This window comes from Vigna unguiculata, chromosome 2 (assembly GCF_004118075.2).
Source record: "Vigna unguiculata cultivar IT97K-499-35 chromosome 2, ASM411807v1, whole genome shotgun sequence".
Taxonomy (NCBI): Eukaryota; Viridiplantae; Streptophyta; class Magnoliopsida; order Fabales; family Fabaceae; genus Vigna; species Vigna unguiculata.
In genome coordinates, this window is record NC_040280.1 from 22147589 (window position 1) to 22170472 (window position 22884).

Genomic DNA, 22884 nt, shown 5'->3' on the forward strand with positions numbered 1-22884 from the left:
TCTTCAATATGTGTCTTCTCTGCATTGATTTGAGTGTTTGGATTTTCCACTTAATCTCTTTCTGTTGTTTATTAAATTTACCTTTTATTTGTTGTACTCTTCTCTATGTGGAAAATATTCTTTCTACACTAAGAAAATAGTTTTTTTTTTTAAATAAAGAAAACTTTGTTCAAAGTATATCATTCTTTCGCAATAGAAAAATATTATTTGCTAAAAGCTGACGCAAAAAATGAAATATCTAGGCTAATAAGAAAATTAGGTTAATATTTCGTCCAAAAAATAGAAGCAATGCAAACATTAATGTCCGCTACAATTATGGATGTCGTAGTTAATTACGTCACTATGATGAAGTTAATTTAATATTTGTTAAATGGGGTCGATTTAATGAGTGTTAGGTATATAAAATTTAAATATTTATAATATGTAAGGATAGTCAAATGACAGTAAATGTAAAATTTATAATATTTATAAAATGTTGTGTGAATTTAATCAAACGTTTGAAAGATATTGTTTAGTTGCAGTTAAATTAATTTCTTATTCATTAAAAAAAAGTTATTGTAGTATTAGTGTTCTAGTTTATTTTGCAGAAATGAATTAATACAATAAAACTAGAATTAAAAAGGTAAAAAATAGAAAAAAAAGTACAAAAAAAATACATAATAATATAATATTTATACCATTTCTAATTAAAAACCAAGTACCTAAAAATCCAATGAGTCCCGAATATGGAGATTGTTTCAGTTTGACAACATTTTATTAAAAATTCAACAGTTAAAAATCCAAGTCAAATGTCCATATTTTTATAATTTGACAACATTTTGGAGTAACTAATTAGAAGCTCCACTTAAATATTACAAAAGTAAATAAAGTGTTAAGTGATAAATATGTTTTGAATTTTACACACACACTCTAACATCCCATTTATTTAATAAAGTTAAATAAAAGATATGTCACACGATATAATATAAGAAGCAAGGATAAAAGAGTATAACGTCATTCCTACAGATATTCCAATTGCTTAGAGGACGAATAAAAGAGATACACCACGATGCCAGGTACAAGGTAAAGCAAAAAAGTGAAATGACTTAAACAAATTCTCGGAGAAAACAATACATGGGCCTTGGCCCTAAATGAAGAGCCCAATGGCAGAAGTCAACCCAAAGGCTAAGCAGCGGAACCATCACCTCCCTGTTGACCACGGGTGTTCCTCGCATCTGCTCACATCAACAAGTTGATGATCATCGCAAAAGAGAGTACCACACAGCAGGACACACAACAAAAACAAAAGGGTAAGCTAGAGCCAAAAGTGGTTTTGTCATGCAAATAGATATACTTCCACAGTCAATTATACACACGTCATCCAATCATGTTACGACTCCTCAAATCAATACACTAAGACTCGACTCGACTCATCCGAATACATATAATCTGGTCGGATTCAGCGGATTCTCGCACTTCTGGTGGATACCTCTGCTCACCCCCGAGCTATGTGTTACATGTGTTACAAATGTTGCAATGAATCAATTCCCTCACACACAATGTTAGCCCTTAATGAATTTCAGGCCTCCAGCTACTCCCACCACAGGAGTCAGTCCGCTCTAAGTGAGACTAACTGACTCCTTAGAGTGTCAGGATGCAATCCTTACCTTGAATCCTTACCAAATTATATAGATGGGGCACCACCATGGACACCCACTAACAGGGGCCATGAAATTACGTCCCGACCACTGAAGCACTACCATAGAGTTTCACCTAGCACTAGTGCAGAATTCCCATTTTACCTCGCCTTATATGCCTCGGTTGGCCAGGAACCGAAGCATATAATGGCGCGGTGGCATTTTTGCAATTACAGCCAAGTTTTAGGCCAAGGATTTACGTATTGACCACATACTATACATATTCAATCAATCATGAAATATTCACCACACATGTCAATATCATATCAATCTTTGTAATCATCCCTCATTCATATCTCATATTTAGTCAACCACAACTCATCCTTCCTAAAGCCATGAAAATAGAATCGTACATCATGCCAATACCATGCCAAGGAACATCATTCATTTTCCATGAATCCCTCCATATTTCATATCCACTCCATAACCAACTCATCATGTTAAATTTTTTGAACCAATCTCATACAAACATCATGCTCACATCATGCCAAAACTCATGAATCATAATTTCCATCTCATTCATACAGGGTCACTCAATTCATATAGTTCATACCCAAGATAAAGCATAACAAGCCAAACATACAATTAAGGCCCCAACAACATAAAAGGTACAGTTGCATAAAGAAATCCCGTGCCAGTCTCGCTCAAGCCACAAGGTCTCGCTTAGGCGAGACTGTCATTAGGGAACCCTGCGAGGCTCGCGGATTCTCGCTTAAGCGAGCCGCTACTCACCTGGGCGAGCATGTCCCTCGCCCAAAAGAAAGACTTCCTCGCCTGAGCTATGCCTACAGCACAAACCTCAAACCCCCACTCGTCCTCGCTTAGGCGAGCCTCTCTCGCCTGAGCGAGATGGTGTCTCGCTCAAACGAAAGCTCTCTGCCTGAGCGAGAGCTCGAGCGCGAGTCTGAGTCTGTCTCTACAAGTCTTGCCTGGGCGGGGCCTGGTCACCTGGGTGAGAGTGTCGGGTCTCGCCATTGTTCATCCTGCAAAAGCCATATTTCCACATCCAAACAATGATGCCAACCATACCATACATTCATAGCAACATATAAGCTCGAAAATCACGAATCACAAGCAAGATAACAACCATCACACCAAACAAGAGGGTTCTAGCTTCCCTTACCTGGACGAATGCTAGCGGAAGGTACAAGCACACATTAGAGGATTACTATAGATTCAAGAACTGATTTGCAAGCTGGAATACTGACACTAAAATAGAAAATGAGATTACTAAAAGAGCTCTAGTTGGAACTGCAACAACAGAGTTAGAAAAGAGGAATTATTAGTTGGGTATTGACTTACGTGTAATAAATGGAGTTCTCCTAGTTCAACGAAAAATGGGAGTCAAACCCTAGCAGAGCACTGTTGGAGGGAGAAGAGAGAGTGAGACTGTTGTTTTTCTGATAGGTGCAGAGAATGAGAGGAATAAGGCTAGTTTAGGAGTTTTGGGTACCCTATGGGGCAGCCCTTAGGCCCAAAAGTTAAGGCTCTGCCCTTTAACATAATACCAGAAAAGTAGGTCTTACACACACCACTTGAAGTAAAGCATAAAATAATGAATATCATCTCTATCATTTGCCTAGGACTTATCATCCATTTCAAATGTCATCACTTTAAACATGGATTTTAGGCTGCAAAACATACCATTGACAACAACAAAAACCAATACTAAACACATAACTTCAATTATCTCATTTGCACAAAGTGCAAAATATTTAAACAATTAATCATTTACAAAGTGCCCCTTGTTAACAATCACAAATTCATAGTATGCATTTTGAAAGAAACATTTCAATAAAAAAAATCAATAACAAACCTCAAATCAATCCGAGTAATTCAATGATATATATATATATATATATATATATATATATATATATATATATATATATATATATATATATATATATATATATATATATATATACACCATACTAAAGTATCTTCTATAATTACTGCTGCTGCCACGTTTGCTCCTCTGCTATCATCGCCTTTGCTGTGGAAGAAGACGAGAAGAGGAAGAACGAGGTAAGGAAAGAAAAAGAGAAAACGTAAAAAAAAAAAAAAAAAAAAAAAACTCATTTCAAAAAGATTTTTTCAAAATACATTTTATAAATTCCAGAAAGTTTAATCTAAAAAATTGTTTCAGGCATTATATACATCCCGTAATGTTTGTTTTAAAAGTCCCATTATATAAAGTTTGTTCCGTAATGAATTTCATTCATTTCAAAAATTTTATTCTGGAAAATTTTTTCCAAAAATTTCATGAGGGGCTGTAAAAGTTTTCAAAATGATAATCCGGAAATCACTTTCACAAGCCATTTTCCAAATTTGGAGGGGTGTGCAAAGAAATTAAGGTGGGATCAGGAAGCAAAAATTGACTTGTGTACATCAGGAGAATATCTGGCTAACATGTATGTACAAACAATTTTGTACTTCCTGCACCTCCATCCGTAGTAAAGATGGAAAAGACCAAATTACCTATAGTTTTACCCCAATCTTCCTCCTTTCACCAGTACTTTGTCGCTGATTGCGGGTTTGCACAAGCCGCTGTCCGCCACCGTTGGAGTCAACATTGCCGCCGTGCATTGCCACTGCTGGAGTCAACATTGCCCCGCTATTGCACTGTTGTTGTCGTCGAAGAACAACTGTGTTTGTATTTTCTTTTTACATTCCAGAACGCATCTTCGGGGGAATTTCCCATATTAATTTGAACAGCACAATTATTAAGATTACTTTGTAAAATATGTTGAAAGTATGTCTTTTCATTCATATACTTATCATATACACTTGTTCTACAAAACTAAAAACTGGAGAACTTTAAAATTTTATTTTGACTTTTCATCTTCAACTCTAACTATCCATTACATTTGTACCAATTTTAGTAAAGATTAAATTAGAGATCAATTTCTAAACAGAAATCAATTTTTTGGTAACTAAAATTATAAGAATTAATGTTAGTAACCAATTTTAATATAAACTATTATTTAAGGATTTCTTTTAGTGTTAAAAGCTGCCCATTAAGTCTATAAAACACACAAATAAAATAAATAATAAATTAAAAACATGAAAGAAATTAAATGTTTGACCTGTGGCCGATTGATATGAAATTTCGTGTTGGTAATATTTAGAATTTATTGGTTAAAATGGATGAGAACAAATGACAAAGTCAACCATGATGTTTCCTGGTGATTTTGCACCCTATTTCCAGACAAATTTATTAAAAAAGAGAGGCTAAAATAAGGCACAAGAGTGCAAAACAAATACTTAAGCTGATGTACACAAGCATTGCAAACAAAGCACCATAATAATTAAAATGTCAATTCTTTGTATTTTAATTTTTTTTCAAACTACTCTTATGCTACACCTTCTCAAGCATAAAAAATATTTTTTAACATATCCATTGAGTATCCCACTTTTCTTCTGATAAACGTGTGACACTTGTACTAAGAAGTTACCAGCTAGTTTCGATGCAAAATATGCGCAATATTTTAACATCGAGTCAAAACAACATCATTCATATTTTACAAAGCACGTCTTTTTCAACTGCACAAGGTATGCGATTATCACCCATAACAGAGTTCTTATAAATTCTGGTTTCGCTCAAACCCTCTCTCAGACCAAGCCGACACAAACATGAGATTAAGAGCACTAAGAAGCTTTGTGTTCATTTTAACACTGTCTTCTCTATTTTTCGATGTATCTGTCTCAATATCTTTTCCACCAGCCCTTGGACAACAAATAGCAAGACAATTCCCGTTGTGGTTTAGATTCATCAAATCGAGTAAATTGTTTTCCTGGTTCTGGAACAAACTCAAGTCATTCCTCATCACCTTCAAGGACCTAAAGCTTGGAGATACATTCCAGGGTTTGTCTAATGTGAAACAGTATTTAGACCTCCTCGGCTACTTAAACTCCACTTCACATTCAAACTTCACCGACAACTTCACACTCGATCTCCAATCCGCAATAATCACGTTCCAGAAAAATTTCAATCTCAACGTCACTGGGAAGCTCGACCGAAACACCACCAAAGTCATATCAGAGCCACGATGCGGCGTTCCAGACATAGTCAACGGCACCACCACGATGAACTCGGGAGTATCCAACACGACGGCGTTTAATCCATGGTGGAAAGAGGGGAAGAGAGAACTGACCTACGCTTTTGACCCCGAGAACAACGTCAGTGACGGCGTCAGGTTTCTGTTCCGAGATGCCTTCGAGCGGTGGTCGAATGTGACGGCGTTGAAGTTCACGGAGACGGCGTTGTTGAATGGTTCGGACGTGAAGATAGCGTTTGTGGTGTTCGACGGAAGAGGTGGAGCGGTGGGGGTTGCGGACACGGACTATAGTGAGCATGTGGGGAGTGTGTATTTGGACTCGGAGGAGGAGTGGGTGGTGCGTGGTGAGAACGAAGATGGTGACGTGGACTTGGAATCTGTGGTGATGCACATGGTGGGTCACGTGCTAGGGTTAGGGCATTCCTCTGTGGAAGAGGCTGTTATGTACCCTATCGTGTTGGAGGAGAAGATTGATTTTGCGTTGGATGATTTGCGGAGGATTCACCAAATATATGGTGTGAACTCTAAATAAAACTGCTGCATATTAGGTTTTGTTCAGTTATGCGTGTAGAACTAAAAATTAAAGAAAAAGTAAGAGAGATAGAAGAATTATAAATACGAACACTTAATAGGTTTTGTGTATATTTTGTTGTTATTGTGAGGGATATGTAAGCTTAGAATTATATTGGGTTATATTTTATATGAAATTTTAAATAATTATTAGATTGTGTAAAACAGAAGAATAAATGTTATCTAAGACTTAAGAGGATATCTCGTCTAATTTTTTTTTCTTGATAATGATATCATGATTCTTATTGTTTTTAAGTTCTTTTTCTTATTTTCTGATGCAGCTTAATGTAGGTCATTGACTATTATTTTTTTTTAAAGAATTAATCCAAACTAAGTTAAATCAGAGAATAAAAAATGGAAATTAAAGTTTAGTTTTTTTAAATGATTTTTGTAATGGAAAAAAGATACGGAGAAAGGTAACCGGTTAAAAGCATTTAGCTTTAGAGAACTTGCCGTTGTTGAATAATTTCCTTGTGGCATTCTTTTCTTATATATTATTGAAGGTGAGAGTGTTTGGAATTAACATTTGAAGGATCTAGCGCATTTGGAATGATGATCGTGGCAATGGTGTTTACCTTGGAGAAGAAGTTGGTTTGAGTGGAAAAAAACAATGGTAAATGTCCTCATAAGATATATATTTAAGTAGAGAAAGGGAGAATGAGTGGCAATGGAGGTATGATAAAACACAAGTTTATACTGTGAATTCAACTTACACAAAGCTTAAAAACAATAACTTTGTTCAAGATGAGTTTAGCTATAGTGGATTTTGGAAAATCAAAGCACTTCCTTCTGCTCAATTTTTTGTATGACAGTTATCATAAATAAAGTAGTCACACGAAATAATTTGGAAAGGAGGGGGAATAGAGGTTGGTAGCAGAATGTGTGTCTTATGCGGCACTAATGAGGAAACCATCAACCATATGTTCTTTAGTTGATGTGACTTCATACTTTGGAAGATGTGCGACTCTTGGGTAGGGAGATCATCAATATATCACATGAGTGCTCAAATTCATTTTAGTCAATTCAAATTCTTAGGTCTTCATATCAAATATAGTAACATGTGGGGTTGTATGTGGATGGCTATTATTTGGGTTATTTGGTTACATATAAATGGTGTTATATTTAAAAATGCAATAATAGACATGGAGAAAATTTTTATGTTGGCTCAAACGAAAGCATAGACTTCGATCACCAATAAGTATCCATAAGCAACATTCTCTTATTCTGATTGGTGTTTGAGTCAAATTACATGCCTCCTCTCGATCTAAAAGTTTCAATTTTAGGATGGTTTATCACCTTTTGGCTCATCATGATATAGTTTCTGTGATTGTTGTATGTTGGCACCAACTAGAGGTGGTATTATTTGTACACTCTAGTATTCATGTTCTTAGATTTCATTCACTGTTATTTGTAGTCTTGGTTTGGTTTACACCAACAGTATTGCGGAATTACCTCTTTGCATCATTCTGTTTTATGTTGGCTCAAACTAAAGCATAGGCTTGGATCACCAATAAGTATCGATCAGCAACATTCTCTTATTCTGATTGGTGTTTGAGTCCAATTACATGCCTCCTCTTGATCTAAAAGTTTCAAGTTTAGGGTGGTTTCTCACCTTTTGGCTCATCATGATATACCTTCTGTGATTGTTGTATGCTGGCACCGGCTAGAGATGGTATTATTTGTACACTTTAGTATTCACGTTTTTAGATTCCATTCACTGTTATTTGTAGTCTTGGTTTGGTTTACATTAAAAATCTTGTGAAATTAGCTCTTTGTATTGTCTTTATGTGTCTTCGTAGTTTCATCTTTTTACAGGATAAATGATACTACTAGAGAAGGACGTTTAAGCTTTGTATTCAAAGCATAATCATGAAGGATATGCTTCTTAGTTGGATGTATATATTGTTATAATCTTTGTTTCTATGCTTTTGTGATGATTATGAGATACTACTCTATATAAAGAATGATGAAGGAAAATCATAATATTTATTATTATTATTATTGTTTATGAGTTGAGGTAATTTTTTTATCTTCTATTAATATATTAATATATGTGTTCTTACTGATGAAAAAACGGAAGATCTTAAGCAATTAGTGGAGGAAGACTTAAATCCATATACACTTCTACAACTAAAGCATAATACTAAAACATACGTAGCAAGTTACAAAATTTTATATTCCATAGATTTTGACGGCGAATTTTTTTTTTTTTAACATCCCATAATTATAAATTTCCACCTTTGTAATAAAACGTTAATATGTTATGAATGAAGCTTGGTTTGACAAAATTGTAAGGATAAACGAATATGAATTTGTTTCACACTTTATACAAGACACACAAACTTAAGGTTTTGTATGATATTTTAACAAATTTCACATAGAAAAACAAACTAAAGTGTTTTAAATCTAATTTAAACCCATAAAACTAATTTGTCAAGTAAAATTTACATCTATTTATGCACATAGAAATCAATTTAATATTGATTTTTTCTTTGTATCTTTTATCCTTTTAATAATCCATAATATATATATATATATATATATATATATATATATAATGAGAATTAAATACAATATTAATGGAATTTAAATTACTAATAATACTAAATATTACTTATTAAAAGTTAATGTGAAATATTTGAAGTATTGTATAATGCATCTTATAAAAAACTATGCATTAATTTATAAGTATAATTACTAATTTAGTCTCTTAATTATTTTATTTAATTTAATTTGGTCTTATATTATTGATTTTTAATTTACTATTCTATTCATTTAGAAAGATTCAATTTGATATTTTCGTTAAATTGAAATTAATATTGTGTCTGTAAAAAAATTATTTATCCTTGTTAATCACATAATGAATGTAATGCAAGAGATAAATGTAATTAGATTTTTTAGTTTTACTCTATTGGAAATCCTCCAAATATAAATTACTAAATTACTTTTTACAAATTAGTTGACATATTTATTATTTTTTCTATTACAAACTGTTTAGTTATGTTATTTCTATATTATAGTTCTTATTTACGTGGTAAACCCTCTGCACTGAGATTTTTATCTGGGTAATTCCTCACACGAATAAATGTTGCGTTCAAGCCCACCAATCCATGAATCTCTTGTTGGGCCTCTTCGTTGGCCTAAACCAACTTCAAAATTTTGTTTTTATCAATAATATCCAATAATATTACTGTTACACCTTGTTTTTCGTGGAATTCTTCGATATCCTACTTCACATTATCTGCACCAATGAACCTCTGCTTGGTCTATATATAGAAAAAATTGTAAGAGAATAATAGAAAAGTTAGCCTTTCACACAATATATTAAAGAAAATGTATGACAGAAAAAAAGTTAAAGTACTAAAATATTTCTTTTAGAAAATAAAGAATGGTAAAAACACGTTTAACTTAAAGAATACACCTACAAACTCCCTCCATTCGACTACAGTTCTAACCATCTACAAATATTTCAAATTGATTCATATTTTTATCTTCCGATCAAGCGATACATTTTTTTTTTTTCTAAATTGTACCTCGATGAGCCTGATTAATCACATTAATTAATTTATCTAATCATTTGCGTATTCGTTGAGTCAAAATTTTCTATTGAATTTTTTAATGCTATCTTTTACTAAGTACTAAAAATATACTGTAGATACTTTAAAAATATTTTTAATATATTTTGAAATTTTGAAATCAATAACAATCAAAATATTTTAAAGGTATAGTAAAAAGAACAGTACAAAAATCTCAACAAAAAATCCAAATTGGTCTTAATTAGTTTTGGTCGAGATGATCTCGGACTAGATAGCCATGATGCTTTTGGGGTATGTATAGTACATATGTACATAGCAAACCATCCAATTCAAAAATATTTTTATTTTAGAAAAATTATAATTTGAGAAGATAAAAGATAACTTCTTAATAATAGAAAAGAGTTATGATAGGTTAACAAAATTTTTTTTTGAGAAATTTTTGACAAGCTTTCTTATTCAAGTAAAAAAATATTATTTTATTATTTTATTTTAATTAAAAATTAAAAATTTAATCTTCTTTAATTCCATTTTTAAATCTTTCTTAAGTTTGTTAAAATTTTTGTTGTCAAAGAAGATAATTTTCCAATAGAAAAAAGACAATAATTAAGCGAATAGAAAAAGACTAATAGTGTATTTTCTTTTTTGAATTATAATTATATCATTTTTATTTCCATACATGCAATAACATACATCCACACCACTCAAACGAAAAACATCTTGGATTTGACTAACACATTCCTCAATCTTATTCCAAAGGAAACTACTTCCCACTAAGCTTATAAATCAACAACACACCAAACGTGCGAGTACGAGACTAACGAGGAGACTTAATAATACATAAGAAGCATGTAAACAAATCCCAGAGACAAAGTGATGACTGAAGGCACTCCCAAACACCTACCACCGCCAGAGCCAACGTTAGCATTCTGTTGCAGAAGGTTTTTCTTGTCGGCGTTCGAGAGTTCTACCTTTCGTTGTTGTGATGGCAAAATGTAAGGGTACATAACAGAGTCATTTACGAAAGAGTGGTCAAGTCCAAGTAAATGCCCTATCTCGTGCATCGCCACACTCTCCAAGTCCAGAACTTCATCCTCCCACGACAAGCTGTTATTTTCACTGGGCAGTGCCCAGAACATGTTCGCGTTCAGACGTATCTCCGCCGTCTTCACGTTAGACGGAGGTTCCTCCCTTATAAAGCTGTAGCCAAACACGTCGCCATCAAAGCTGACATTGAAAATGTAGAAACCAACCTTAATGTCTGCGTCATCGTAGTTTGTCATGGTGAGGTTCAAACGCCCTGTGGCATTCGCCCAGCGCGTGAATGCCTGTTCGAACACTTTGGTGGCATTGTCGGGGATTTCACTTTCGGGAAGAAAACCGTAGGTGAGGTTGTTCTTTTGGAACCAGTGATTACCGGCTTTGGGCCACGACAGGTTTTGGGTGAAGCCGTAGGTGAAATTGATGTCGGGGACATAACATCGTGGTAGAGAGATTAGTTGTAAAGTCTGGTTGTTTAGGTCGCCGGTAACTTGGAGATTGAAAGTTTGCTGGAAGGTGCTGATGGCTAATACTGTTTGCTGGTCCAAATAATCGTCGAATGGGTCAGAGTATTGAAGGTAGCCATAGTTGTAAAAGTATTCTTTGATTTGAGACAAGCCTTTGATTTGCTGTGGTGTTTGGTTTGGTTGTGGGGAAGAAAAGTTTTGTTTGAGCAAAATGTCCACGACGTCTACAATCCATTTTGAGGGATATTTTCCCCTGAGGAACGATTTGAATACGTTTTGGGACCCTTTAAGAAAACCAGCCTTCGCGGGAAGGGATTGGTCCAGAAGGAGAAGGAACAATAATAGGAATGCACAAAGGTTTGGCTTCATTTTGATAGATATCATCAATTCGTGGTGGATATGAGGGGAATTGAGGGAATAATATATAGAGGAAGGTGAGTATGAGGGTTTCGACTTCCACTTTATTTTCATGAGAGAATCCAAATTCTTTTTATTTTCATGTGTTTAATCGTATATTCTCATTTTTTTAAAATGATGTGGTTATATTTGTTAAAAGGATTAATATATTTTTTTTTATTAAATTGATATTAACAAAGTTTAGAAAGTGAAAATATAAATTGTTTTGTAATATGACATTAAACTCTTTGATGGATCTTTCGAAGAGGATTAATAGAAAAATATAACAAGTCTAATTTATAGGGGATTGACATCAACTTCAACCCAAAATATTACAAATTTATCAGCCAATTAGTATTCCTATTTGTATTCCTTTTTCATTTTAATGAGTATCTGATCCTCATTAAGACTTTCAATACAAGTACTCGTTTGAACTAATCATTAAGACAAATTTTTGGATCGGATAACACTTATAAGTCTTTTGAGAAGGAGAATCGTTATAGAGATCCAACATTAATGTAACATGAACTCATAAGATATGATACCACCTCAACCCAAAACTTTAAAACAATATATTTTTCTTGTATTAAACTTTCTGATTTTTACTCAAAGTAAAATTTATGCTTAGGCATAAAAAAACTTTAAAAGATTGATATCGGTTTAAATGACCCAACCACATTAGATAATACTAAATAATCACCTTAAAACATTATTTATACCAATTTAATAGAAATAATCATATTGATTCTTTTTAACTAATATAAAAAACAAGTTGAACAAAAATATTGAATCATATCAAAGAATTATAACAAATATTGGATGAAATGTGATATTACTTTTTTTTATATGAAGAGTCAACGTTATGAGGTTGTTAAAATGTTTAGTACTAGTAACTTGGTGTCTGAAAAATAATTTTCTTAGTATAAAATAAGGTTTGTGCGAGTTTAGGACTCAGGAAATAGAAAGTCGAAACTACAGTCAGATTGAAATAGACGCGCAACATGGCATGTATATATATGATCTTATAAAATTCTGATAGTCTAAGAGATTTTAGGAAGATACCAATGAGAATGCTATTACGAAAGTCAATGGAAATTACAGTATAAATAATAAATGGCACTTGGTGGGAAAAATAATTATAGATATTACATTGTTGATATGATGTGCAATAAAACTTATAATGTTTAGGTATTTTAAAATAAAGGGTGTCAATACAGTACTTTGGATAGAAACTTCGTGCGACTCAATCAGAATATTACTTAACTAAGGATAAGTAAGCTTTAATTTAAACCAATCACAATGTAGTATATTTTTATTATCCTTAAACAGTTATAAACTATAATTAAAAAAATTTAAATATTTTTCCAAATAATCTTTTAAAATATATCAGAAGATAAAATATAAAAGATATACGAGGATAGTGATAATACTAAAAGTTGGCATAAATATAAATATTTTTTACGAAAAAATTGTTTTTGTTTAAATTTTATCTTTAAAATTTGAAATGGTTGATTTTGTTTCCTTTTGGAATGAATAATGTTTTAGTTGATCTTTATAAAATAAATTATCATAATTTTCAAAACTGTGATTAATCCTTAATTTCAAATATTTTTTAAACATAAACATTATTTATAATAAAAGTTTAAGCAATCTAAAAAGTATATCTTAATTCCATCACATACGTATAAGAAATTTTTTAAGAAATGAGTGAATTATCAATTTATAGTGTTTTCCTGCATCACTTAATAAATTCATCTTATTTCAATTTATGGTTTTTTATGTTTTTGTTCCCTGTAGAAATATATATTTTTCCTTTATGTGTTGAGCCTTATAATCAAGTTATGTTGAATGCACCAGTGCAGTAAGGGCTTTCTGTCCCGGTTATTTTCCACATTTTGCCTCGGGTTTGGAACCGAGGCATATTGGGACGAGGCCTAAAGGTACACCTTTTGGTCTCGGTTATCACCCGAAGCCATAGACCCAATTTTATGCCTCGGTTGTTTTAAAACCGATGCCATATACACAGTTTTCTGCCTCGGGTCAGTTAGGACCGAGGCCATAGGTGATAAATATTTTTTTTTTAATTCAAATTTTCGCAGGCCACCAATTTTCACCCCAGCTTCGTATGCATACTCACCCTCTCCGGCAACATCCCGTAAAACGCCGCCTGCGCGCCCTGTCTCATCGTCGCCGGCGCGTGCAGGCACTGCTCCGCAAGCAAAACCACCTCCGCGTACCTCGCCGCAAGCCCCGCTTCGCCCACTGTTGACGGCGGCGCCAGCCTCAAAACCCTATTGGTAACTCCGTTAAAGGAACCCATGATAATATTAATTAAAACCCAAACAACATTCAAGCAATGGGTCCAAGAATGGATAAAACAGAGAAAGGAGAAACGGGGTTGAACCTTGAAGGCACCAGCGACCAATGGCTGTTTAGGGCTCAGGTGCAGTCAACCCTCTTTGGTACGCCGTGAACGAGAGAAAGGATGCGAAACGTGCAGAGACTCTCGTCTTTGAGCTTGGTGCAGAGAGAGTTTGGCGGCGCAAAATTGCACAGTGGTCACAGTGGCGCACAGTAATGGTGAACGACCAAAGTCGGTGCTATCGTCGCCGTTGCAGGTTTCGTCGGAAGCTCGCCACGGGATGCGGGCGGTGAAGGAGGAAGAAAGGGAAAGTGAAGGAAGGGCTTCGCGGAGAGAGAGAGAGAGAGAGTGGAATTGCAAAGGCGCTGGCGCGGGGAGGAAGAAGGGTTCGCGAATTTTGAACCCTAAATAAACCCTATGGCTTCGGTTGTTAGAGGAACTGAAGCCATTGACCCCCTTTTTTACACCGGGTCTCCTTGGACCGAGGCCTATACCCTTGACTTCCAGCCACTTTTTGGCTTCGGGTCCTACTGGACCGAGGCCTATACCCCTCTTTGGCACCAGTTTTGAGCGGACCGGGGCCTATACCGCTCTTTGGCTTCGGGTATTTGGAGAACTGAGGCCTAAAACTTGACTCTAATTGCAAAAATGTCATCGCGCCATTATATGCTTCGGTTTCTGGCCAACCGAGACATATAAGGCGAGGTAAAATGAGAATTCTGCACTAGTGATGATAATGTTAATATCAATAATTAAAATTAAAATTAAATTATGTTGTGAAGGAATTATAAAGAGGTAACTTAAACTTCTCAAAAGTTTGATCATAATATAGAGTTTCAATTGTCACATATTGTTGCTTCTTTATCCCTTCACAAGAGTTTGTCCTTCAATAAAGTTTACATATATTATTCTTTGTGCATATTGATGGTGGTTTTTAGTCCTTCATAAATTCATCTTATTCTTTTAATATGAAATTCTCTTGTTCATCTTCATTGTCTTCTTTTACTTTTTCAATCAACACTTCAATTTCATTTTCATGTGTAGTTATGTTAGATTTTTCTTGTTTTATTAACATTATTGTTAAATTTCTTGGACCTATTAAAGAAAAGGGAAACTTTAAGAGTATAATAACATTTATGGTTAGTTTAACTCCACAAATTTGATGTTTAATAAAAAAATATCCCTATCCTTTTCTCAGTAAAAGCACCCTTTTCAAAAGTAAATCATTCAAGTATATTCATCCATGAAAAACTATTTGGTAAACTAGCTTCACGGTTCTAATAATTCTCTCACAAGATTATAAGTATTTTGTATCTCGTCTCTACTTTCTTATTTCATCTTGTTGAAAATCTAAGTGTGAGTTTAAGTCCTACATTGAGTAAAAATGAGAAAGTTGGGCACCATATAAGGATGAAGACCTCCATAAACTCATTATTTTAAGGTTTTGGGTTAAGAGTAGTATCAATCTCATGTGTGAGTTGAGTTCATATTTTATTAATATTAAATATTTTCAGTAATCTTCTTTCGAAAGATCTAAATATACATTTAGCTTCATCCAAAAGAGATGCATATTCAAATAAAAGACCAGCAAAGCAAAAGTTACCATATAAAAGAAATACATTTGAAAACCAACAACGTAGAGTTGACTAAGTCAATTTTAATTCATCTATAATTTTTTAATTGATTTTTAATTAAAATAGTTTAACATTGATGAAGTTGACATTGACATTTTTTATTTTAAAATTCATTTAACTTAGTGTCGAATAAATAGTTGCTAAATAAATTTATTTTTAATATTAATCTAATTTGTGTTGGTTTAATTGACATTTATGATGGTAATTTAAAAAATAAATTTTTTTATACAACATCCCACATTCCACAAAATAAAATACAAACAATAAATAACAAAATAAAAATGTTGTAGTGGATAAAATAACTAAATTGTGAATGAAAAAGATGAGGAGGAGAAAAAATGTAGATAATAAAGATGTGTGTGAGTAGAGAGATAAAAAGATAGAATGGATAGAGTAAATGAATAAAAGTGAAAAAGATAATTGTGCGCATAATAAATATATAATAAATATACGACATTATGAAACTGTTAAAAAGTTAATACTTTTTTTTGTCAATAAAAACATCGACCTTTGAAACATTTTGCTACAAACTATTTTTGATATACACAAATCTAATAATTATAAAAAATATTATGATTTTTAATTATTAGAATTTATAATTCTAATTTTGGTAATATATTTTTTAAGGGTATCTTACAGAGTCATGTCGCATTAGTACATATCAAATGGATGGACAAAACATGACAAATGGGCCAATCTCTTCCATTCTCTTACGTGCATTTCTTTCTGCACCTTTGGCAACTCTAAAATTTCTTCCTGCACTTTCATGCATTTTAAATTCCACGTTTACGGTTTTTTATTTATTTATTTCACAATACACAATATGAAAATATTTTGGAATACATAATCTGGAACATATAATTTATATAACGGAATAAACATTTCAAAATATAAAATTTGAAAAACAATATAAAATTTAAGATACAAATTTTACAGATTATACTGTTTAAAATATATATTTTTATTTTATATTATGAATTATATAAATTAGAATGTTTTTTTAATTTTTATATTATATACTGTGTAATCTAAAATAAGTATATTTCGAATTATATAATTAAAAATATACTTTTTATTTTGTATTTTGAATAGTAAAATCGAAAATATATGTTTGATAAGAAAAAACAAATGAAAAGTGGAAGAGGGAGGTGTACGTGTGGTTAGAGTAGGGAAAGAGGCTATGCGTGCGTGGACCAGAAGAGGTGGAGGATATGTGTGTTCAATCAATGTGTTTAATCATATTTTTACACCTTTTTAGTATTTTCTTTCACTTTCTTTGTAACTTAAAAAATAATTAGCCCTTAAAAAAGAATTGGTAGGAGATGCACATAGAGATAGAAGTTTATAATGAGATTAAGGGTAAAATGGTCTTTTGTATTGACTTATATGTACGGAAGAAATGACCTTCTCCTACATAAGGTGTTGGGCCTAGAAAATCCTTACAATTTAAAAGTTAACATTTATAGTGCTTTACAATTTCTATACTGTTTCCAACCGAGGAAACATATTGGAAACATAGAAAATGGAGAAAGGCAAAGAAATATAAAAAGTAAAATGTTAGCATACTAGAAATAAAACATAATATTACAAATATTACAAAAACTGTACATAAATAATTAAAGACATAAACGATTATATTACAAATATTGAATTATATTTCTATGAATATATTAAAATATTTTTATTTAGTATAATATAATAAGAAGTTTAATAATAATAAATAAAATAAAATAATTTAATTTTTTATATTTTGTGAATAAACTATTTCAATATTTAGTATAAATTTTATGAGAATTTTTAAATTTAATAAATTAATTTATTAATTAATTTTACTATATTTTAATTTTTAAAACTTATATGTGAAAAACAATTACAAATAGTTTTCATTTAGTTATTTAAATAAATTGATTTCAATTTCAAATAATATTTTTTAATTTTGTAAATATAAATACTTCATAGTTAATTATGTTAAATTTTAGTTCATATTCATTCTTATTATATTATAACCAAAAATTATTTTCATAATTCATTATATTATCCAATCAATTTTCATAATCAATCATATTCTTCGTTATTTTTCTTTTACCCATGCTCACTTTCTTTTATTCTGAACTGTTTTTTTAATTGTTATACATATTTTATTCAATGTTTTTATCCATATAATTTTAAATGATAAAAATTGAAAATAAATTCAAAATAATATATAAACTAGTACGACAAGAAAATAAAATGTGTGATTTCATGTAAAGATAAACATAAAGAAAATATGATTACAAAGATAACATAATATTTAACTACTAAAATTTAAAATTGCATGACTGTAAGACTAAATACAAATTGTGTGACTATATATTAAATAACAATAATGTGATTCAATATAATATAAAATCATTTGATCTTTTAGAGGGTCTTCAACCATTTCTTTTCTTTTTTTCTTTCATATTGATTCCCATTAACTTAGTTATTTCATAATTCCTATAATCTTCATCCACCTTATTAAAATCATTATATATATATATATATATATATATATATATATATATATTATTTTCTATAAATACACAACTATAAGTAAGTTTGAAGTTATTTATTCTGATCAATTAAATTATTTTTCAAATATTTAAATAAAAATATCTAAAATATCAAATTATTATTACAAAAACAATGGATATTTGTGAAAATAAAAATTACAAATTTTAACGGTTAAAAATTATTACAAACGAATGTTTTAACCATTTAAAAAATATCAGAATTGCACATGTAAAAAAGAGTTTGTGACAAAAACAATTTAATCGTCTGTATTTTTTTAAAGAAAAGATTATTAACACTAAAAAATCATTACAAAATTTATTTTTATTATCGTTAAAAATCATCACAAAATATATTATGTTATATCATGTATTGATGTTTAAGAATTACCACAAAATATATTATATTTTGATAGTTTTTAACCCTCACTAAATATATTATTGTTTTCACATTTAAAAACTATTATAAAATATATTATATTTTAATAATTACAAATCACAAAAAACATATCTAAAATATTTTTAAAAATTTTCAAATATTTATTAATTATTTTTCATGATAACCGATATTTTAATTATCTATTTTATTTAAATTATTTATTTATTTATTACAGAAAAATATTCTATCCTGTCCTATACCTATCAACAAATGAAAATCACTATCTTGATGATAATCAGCAACAGAAGACTATAGTTTTTTCCATTTAACAAATACAGTACCCGTTCTCAGTACAATGAATACTCAAACTTTACTTAGTTAATATATATCTTGTGACTCTGCTAATCTATATAGGGTGAACATGACTGTTAAACAAATCCTCTTCTTCTAATTTTGTAAAAAAAAAAAAAATTATTATAATTATATAGAAATTAACGGGCAAGATAACCAATTAGACTAAATTTATTCATATATATATATATATATATATATATATATATTAAGGTGCAACGAAATATAGGAAGAAAAAAAAAATAGAGACAACTCTATGTACACACTGATAACTGATAACTTATGTTGCATATGCAGGTTGGTCTGACAACTTGGTTAATTATGCTCAAGTGAATTTCTTCATAATTTGAAAATAATACAATGACATATTAAGACCACATATTAACTAACACAAGGTTAAGACCATATAGAACTGATTAGATTAATGACATATTAATGTAAAAATTCTTAATTAAGCAGTTCTTCAATAAGTTATTATCTCATATATAAGATTGTTTGTCATAAATTTGAACACAAAAGTAACTGTAACCGATAGAAGTAACTGACATAGGCTAATAACATCGTCTTTATACCTGATACCTTCAGCAACACTAATACCAACCAACTCCAACATCAGTCTCCTGAACCATGCCAACATCATTTACTCCAACTTCCCCATTCCCAATTTTACCAACCTGGTAACCTGCATATTTTTTTGGTTGACATGATTATAACATTTTAACAACCCAAGCTATGGTTATATTATTTATGTGACCGAAACTGAAATTACATACCTACAGTACTCACGAGTTTGATTGTCCCCTTGTTTTTTCAAGTATAGGATATTTGAGGAATCGAGAGTTATCAGTATTTTTTCATGTCTGGTCTAATAATTATTACTAAAAAATTTTATATTATATGGATTTTTTTTTTCAAATCTGTTAAAAAATTGTAAGAAAAAAAGTTTACTATTTTTTTAAATAATTTTAACTGAAAGATGATTTTTTAATGGATAATTATTTCCTATAAAATTATAAAATTCATAAATATTTTTTATGAAAAGTATTTTATACAAAATATTATGAAAAAAATTGACAACAATTTTCTTTAAATTTTTTTATAACAAAATTTATAAATATTACATAAAAAAAATTCAAAGTAAAATTAACATGAAATATAAATGTTTTTAGAAGTGTTAATCATAAACATGCTTGTAAAAAAAGGTAGAAAATAAATTCATTTTACAGGACCTTCTTATAGAAAGAATCTAGAGCAAGCCCTGCTAATGTACCCTATGTTAGCAGTTTCCATCTTGTCTCCTGTCAATACATATACATTTTTCCTTCAAATTCCGATTTTTCCTTGTGGACGTGATCTTTTATATATATACATTTTTTTAAATATCATTTTCATATTTTTTTTTCATTGTCACTTTATAAAGAATTCTATAACATTAGTTAGACAATTATCCAGTGTGGGTGAAAATATACTAGAATTATAATTAAGGATTCACATAGACAAAGAGACTAATTATTATTACTGTTATTTATAAAGTTTGAATGGACAAATTAATACTTCTTCAAATTTGTTTTCAAGTGAATTTATTTCAACATTCTAGGTTGAAATATTCAAAGTTTTCTTTATTGTATTAAGTCGTGGACTCATAATACCTAGAAAAAAAATGTAGTGATAATGGATTTGTTTGAATATGTATATATTGACACTATATATTTAATCTAATTTTGTGTTAAAAATAAGTTAATAATATCTATAACAATATATAAAAATAATTTCCTCTTTTATGTTCACATTTCAAAATACCAATTTTATCCTTTAAAATATAATTATTTATTAAATTTTTGAAAATTAATCGTTACTTTTACAAACTTTTTTATAAAATCGTCTATCTCTGTTCTTCTTTTTTTCTTTATTTATCAACTGTTATTCTCTTATATTTTTTGATATATTTCACTTTATTTTTAATAAATATATTTTTATTTTATATATTAACTTAATAACATTACATTATCATCATCTACTAATATAATATCACGTATATTTAACAAATGCGTACATAGACGCGATAGCGCCTGTGTGTATGCTAGTTTATTCAATAAAGAAAATCAGCTGAAGTGGATTAGTAATAAAGAAAATGACAAGTTCTAATCTTAAAAAGTTTGTTGTTATGCTAAGATAATTTTTTTATAAAAGTTTTTATAAAAAAGGAAAAATTAATTAAACTTTTTGAAAAATCATACACAAATTAAATTTTTATATTTTTAAAAATATTATCTTTAACATATGAACAATTTTTTTTTATGAAACAATTATTCTATTTTTTTAACCAAATAAATTATTCAAATGTAGTCGCAACGAAAGAATTTTCACAAGTTTAACTACACAACTCATAAACTTGTGTTTTTATGCATGTCCAACGATTTAGAGCATAAATTTTTAGTATAAGGACTATAATCTATAACAAAATAATTATATTAAACAAGTGAATCGTTATTGAACTCGTTTCATTTCAATTTTATTCTCATATAATTTTATAAAAAAGAAAAGAAAAAATAACTCAACTTATTGAAAAATCATACACAAATTACATTTTTATATTTTTAAAAATATTATTTTTAACATATGTATAAATAAATTTTATTTTATAAAAATACTATTATATTTTTTTAACCAAATAAAGTATTCAAATGGAGAGTCACAACAAAAACTTGTAACAATTTTACAGTGCAAAAGACGTTTCACAGGTTTCATTACACAAACCATAACCTTTTTATGAATGTCCGTCCAACGGTTTAGAGCATAAATTTCTAGCATAAGGATTATAATCTATAATAAAAACAATTATATTGATTCAAGTGAATCGTTATTCAAGTCGTTTCATTTCAATTTTATATTCTCATAAAATTGTTGGTTTGTGGTCTATTAATTTGTTTTGTTAATTTAATATTTTTTTACAGTTTTATAGTTTGTATTTATTTGACATTTAATATTTAATAAAAATGTTGGAGTGACAATATAAGTGCACGTAACAAAAAAAAGTTGGGAACATAAGTTAACTCTTCCAACAACAAAAAAATAATAGTGGAATGTAAATGAATAAGTTATTGTATATTTTCTCTCTGAAATAAAATATTTGGACAAATTATTTTACAAAACTTGTAAAAGAAATATAAGAAATTGTATCTCAATTATATCTATTATTATTGTGCTATTTCACATATAACATTTTTAAAAGAAAGTTGGTGTAGCAATTATAGGGATGACTAAAGCGATATGTGTAATTGAGATATTTAAAGTTTGGATTTAGATTACATATAAAGTTTCAAAGGTCAGATTATACATATAATCCTTGAACAGTTTTATTTGAAGATAAATATATCAGTTATCCAAATTTAATAAAGTATTACATATTTTTTTAATCATTAACTGAAAAGTCTAAAACTCTAACTGTATAAGAAAAAAAAAATGAAAATATCGTAAGTAAAATATGTTAATAATAACAAACATTTAACAGTAAAATAAAACTATAACGATAAATTTCAAGGTAAATTTTATTGACAAATAAGAAAAATTTGTCAACAATTATTAACGAATAATTATAAATAAATTTTTATTGTATGTACTAATTAAAAGATTTTAATCATCAATACTTTTAATTGCCGATAAATATAAGATAATTACAAATAAATTTTTATTTTTTATAATTTTGACAGATTTTAACCGTAGATAATTATTTGTCGATAATATTGCAAATTAATTTCTTTTTCATTTTTCTTCTAAATTTTTTTTAAAAAAAAAAAAATCAATTATTAGCAATTTTAACAAAAAAATAGATTATTGACAAAATTTAGTAAAAATTTATTTATTTATGTATGAAAATACTTTTTTA

At 29.8% G+C, this 22884-nt stretch overlaps 2 protein-coding genes across 2 annotated transcripts; one reads left to right on the plus strand and one right to left on the minus strand.

Moving 5' to 3' along the window:
* Positions 1-5272: 5272 nt before the first annotated feature.
* On the plus strand, positions 5273-6317 carry LOC114173995 (metalloendoproteinase 2-MMP-like). The gene has a single exon (XM_028058714.1). The coding sequence runs from the start codon at positions 5313-5315 to the stop codon at positions 6267-6269; it is 957 nt and encodes a 318-aa protein (XP_027914515.1). The 5' UTR covers positions 5273-5312; the 3' UTR covers positions 6270-6317.
* Positions 6318-10470: 4153 nt separating this feature from the next.
* Positions 10471-11757, minus strand: LOC114174074 (metalloendoproteinase 1-like). Its single transcript, XM_028058822.1, has one exon. The coding sequence runs from the start codon at positions 11730-11732 to the stop codon at positions 10671-10673; it is 1062 nt and encodes a 353-aa protein (XP_027914623.1). The 5' UTR covers positions 11733-11757; the 3' UTR covers positions 10471-10670.
* Positions 11758-22884: the final 11127 nt, after the last annotated feature.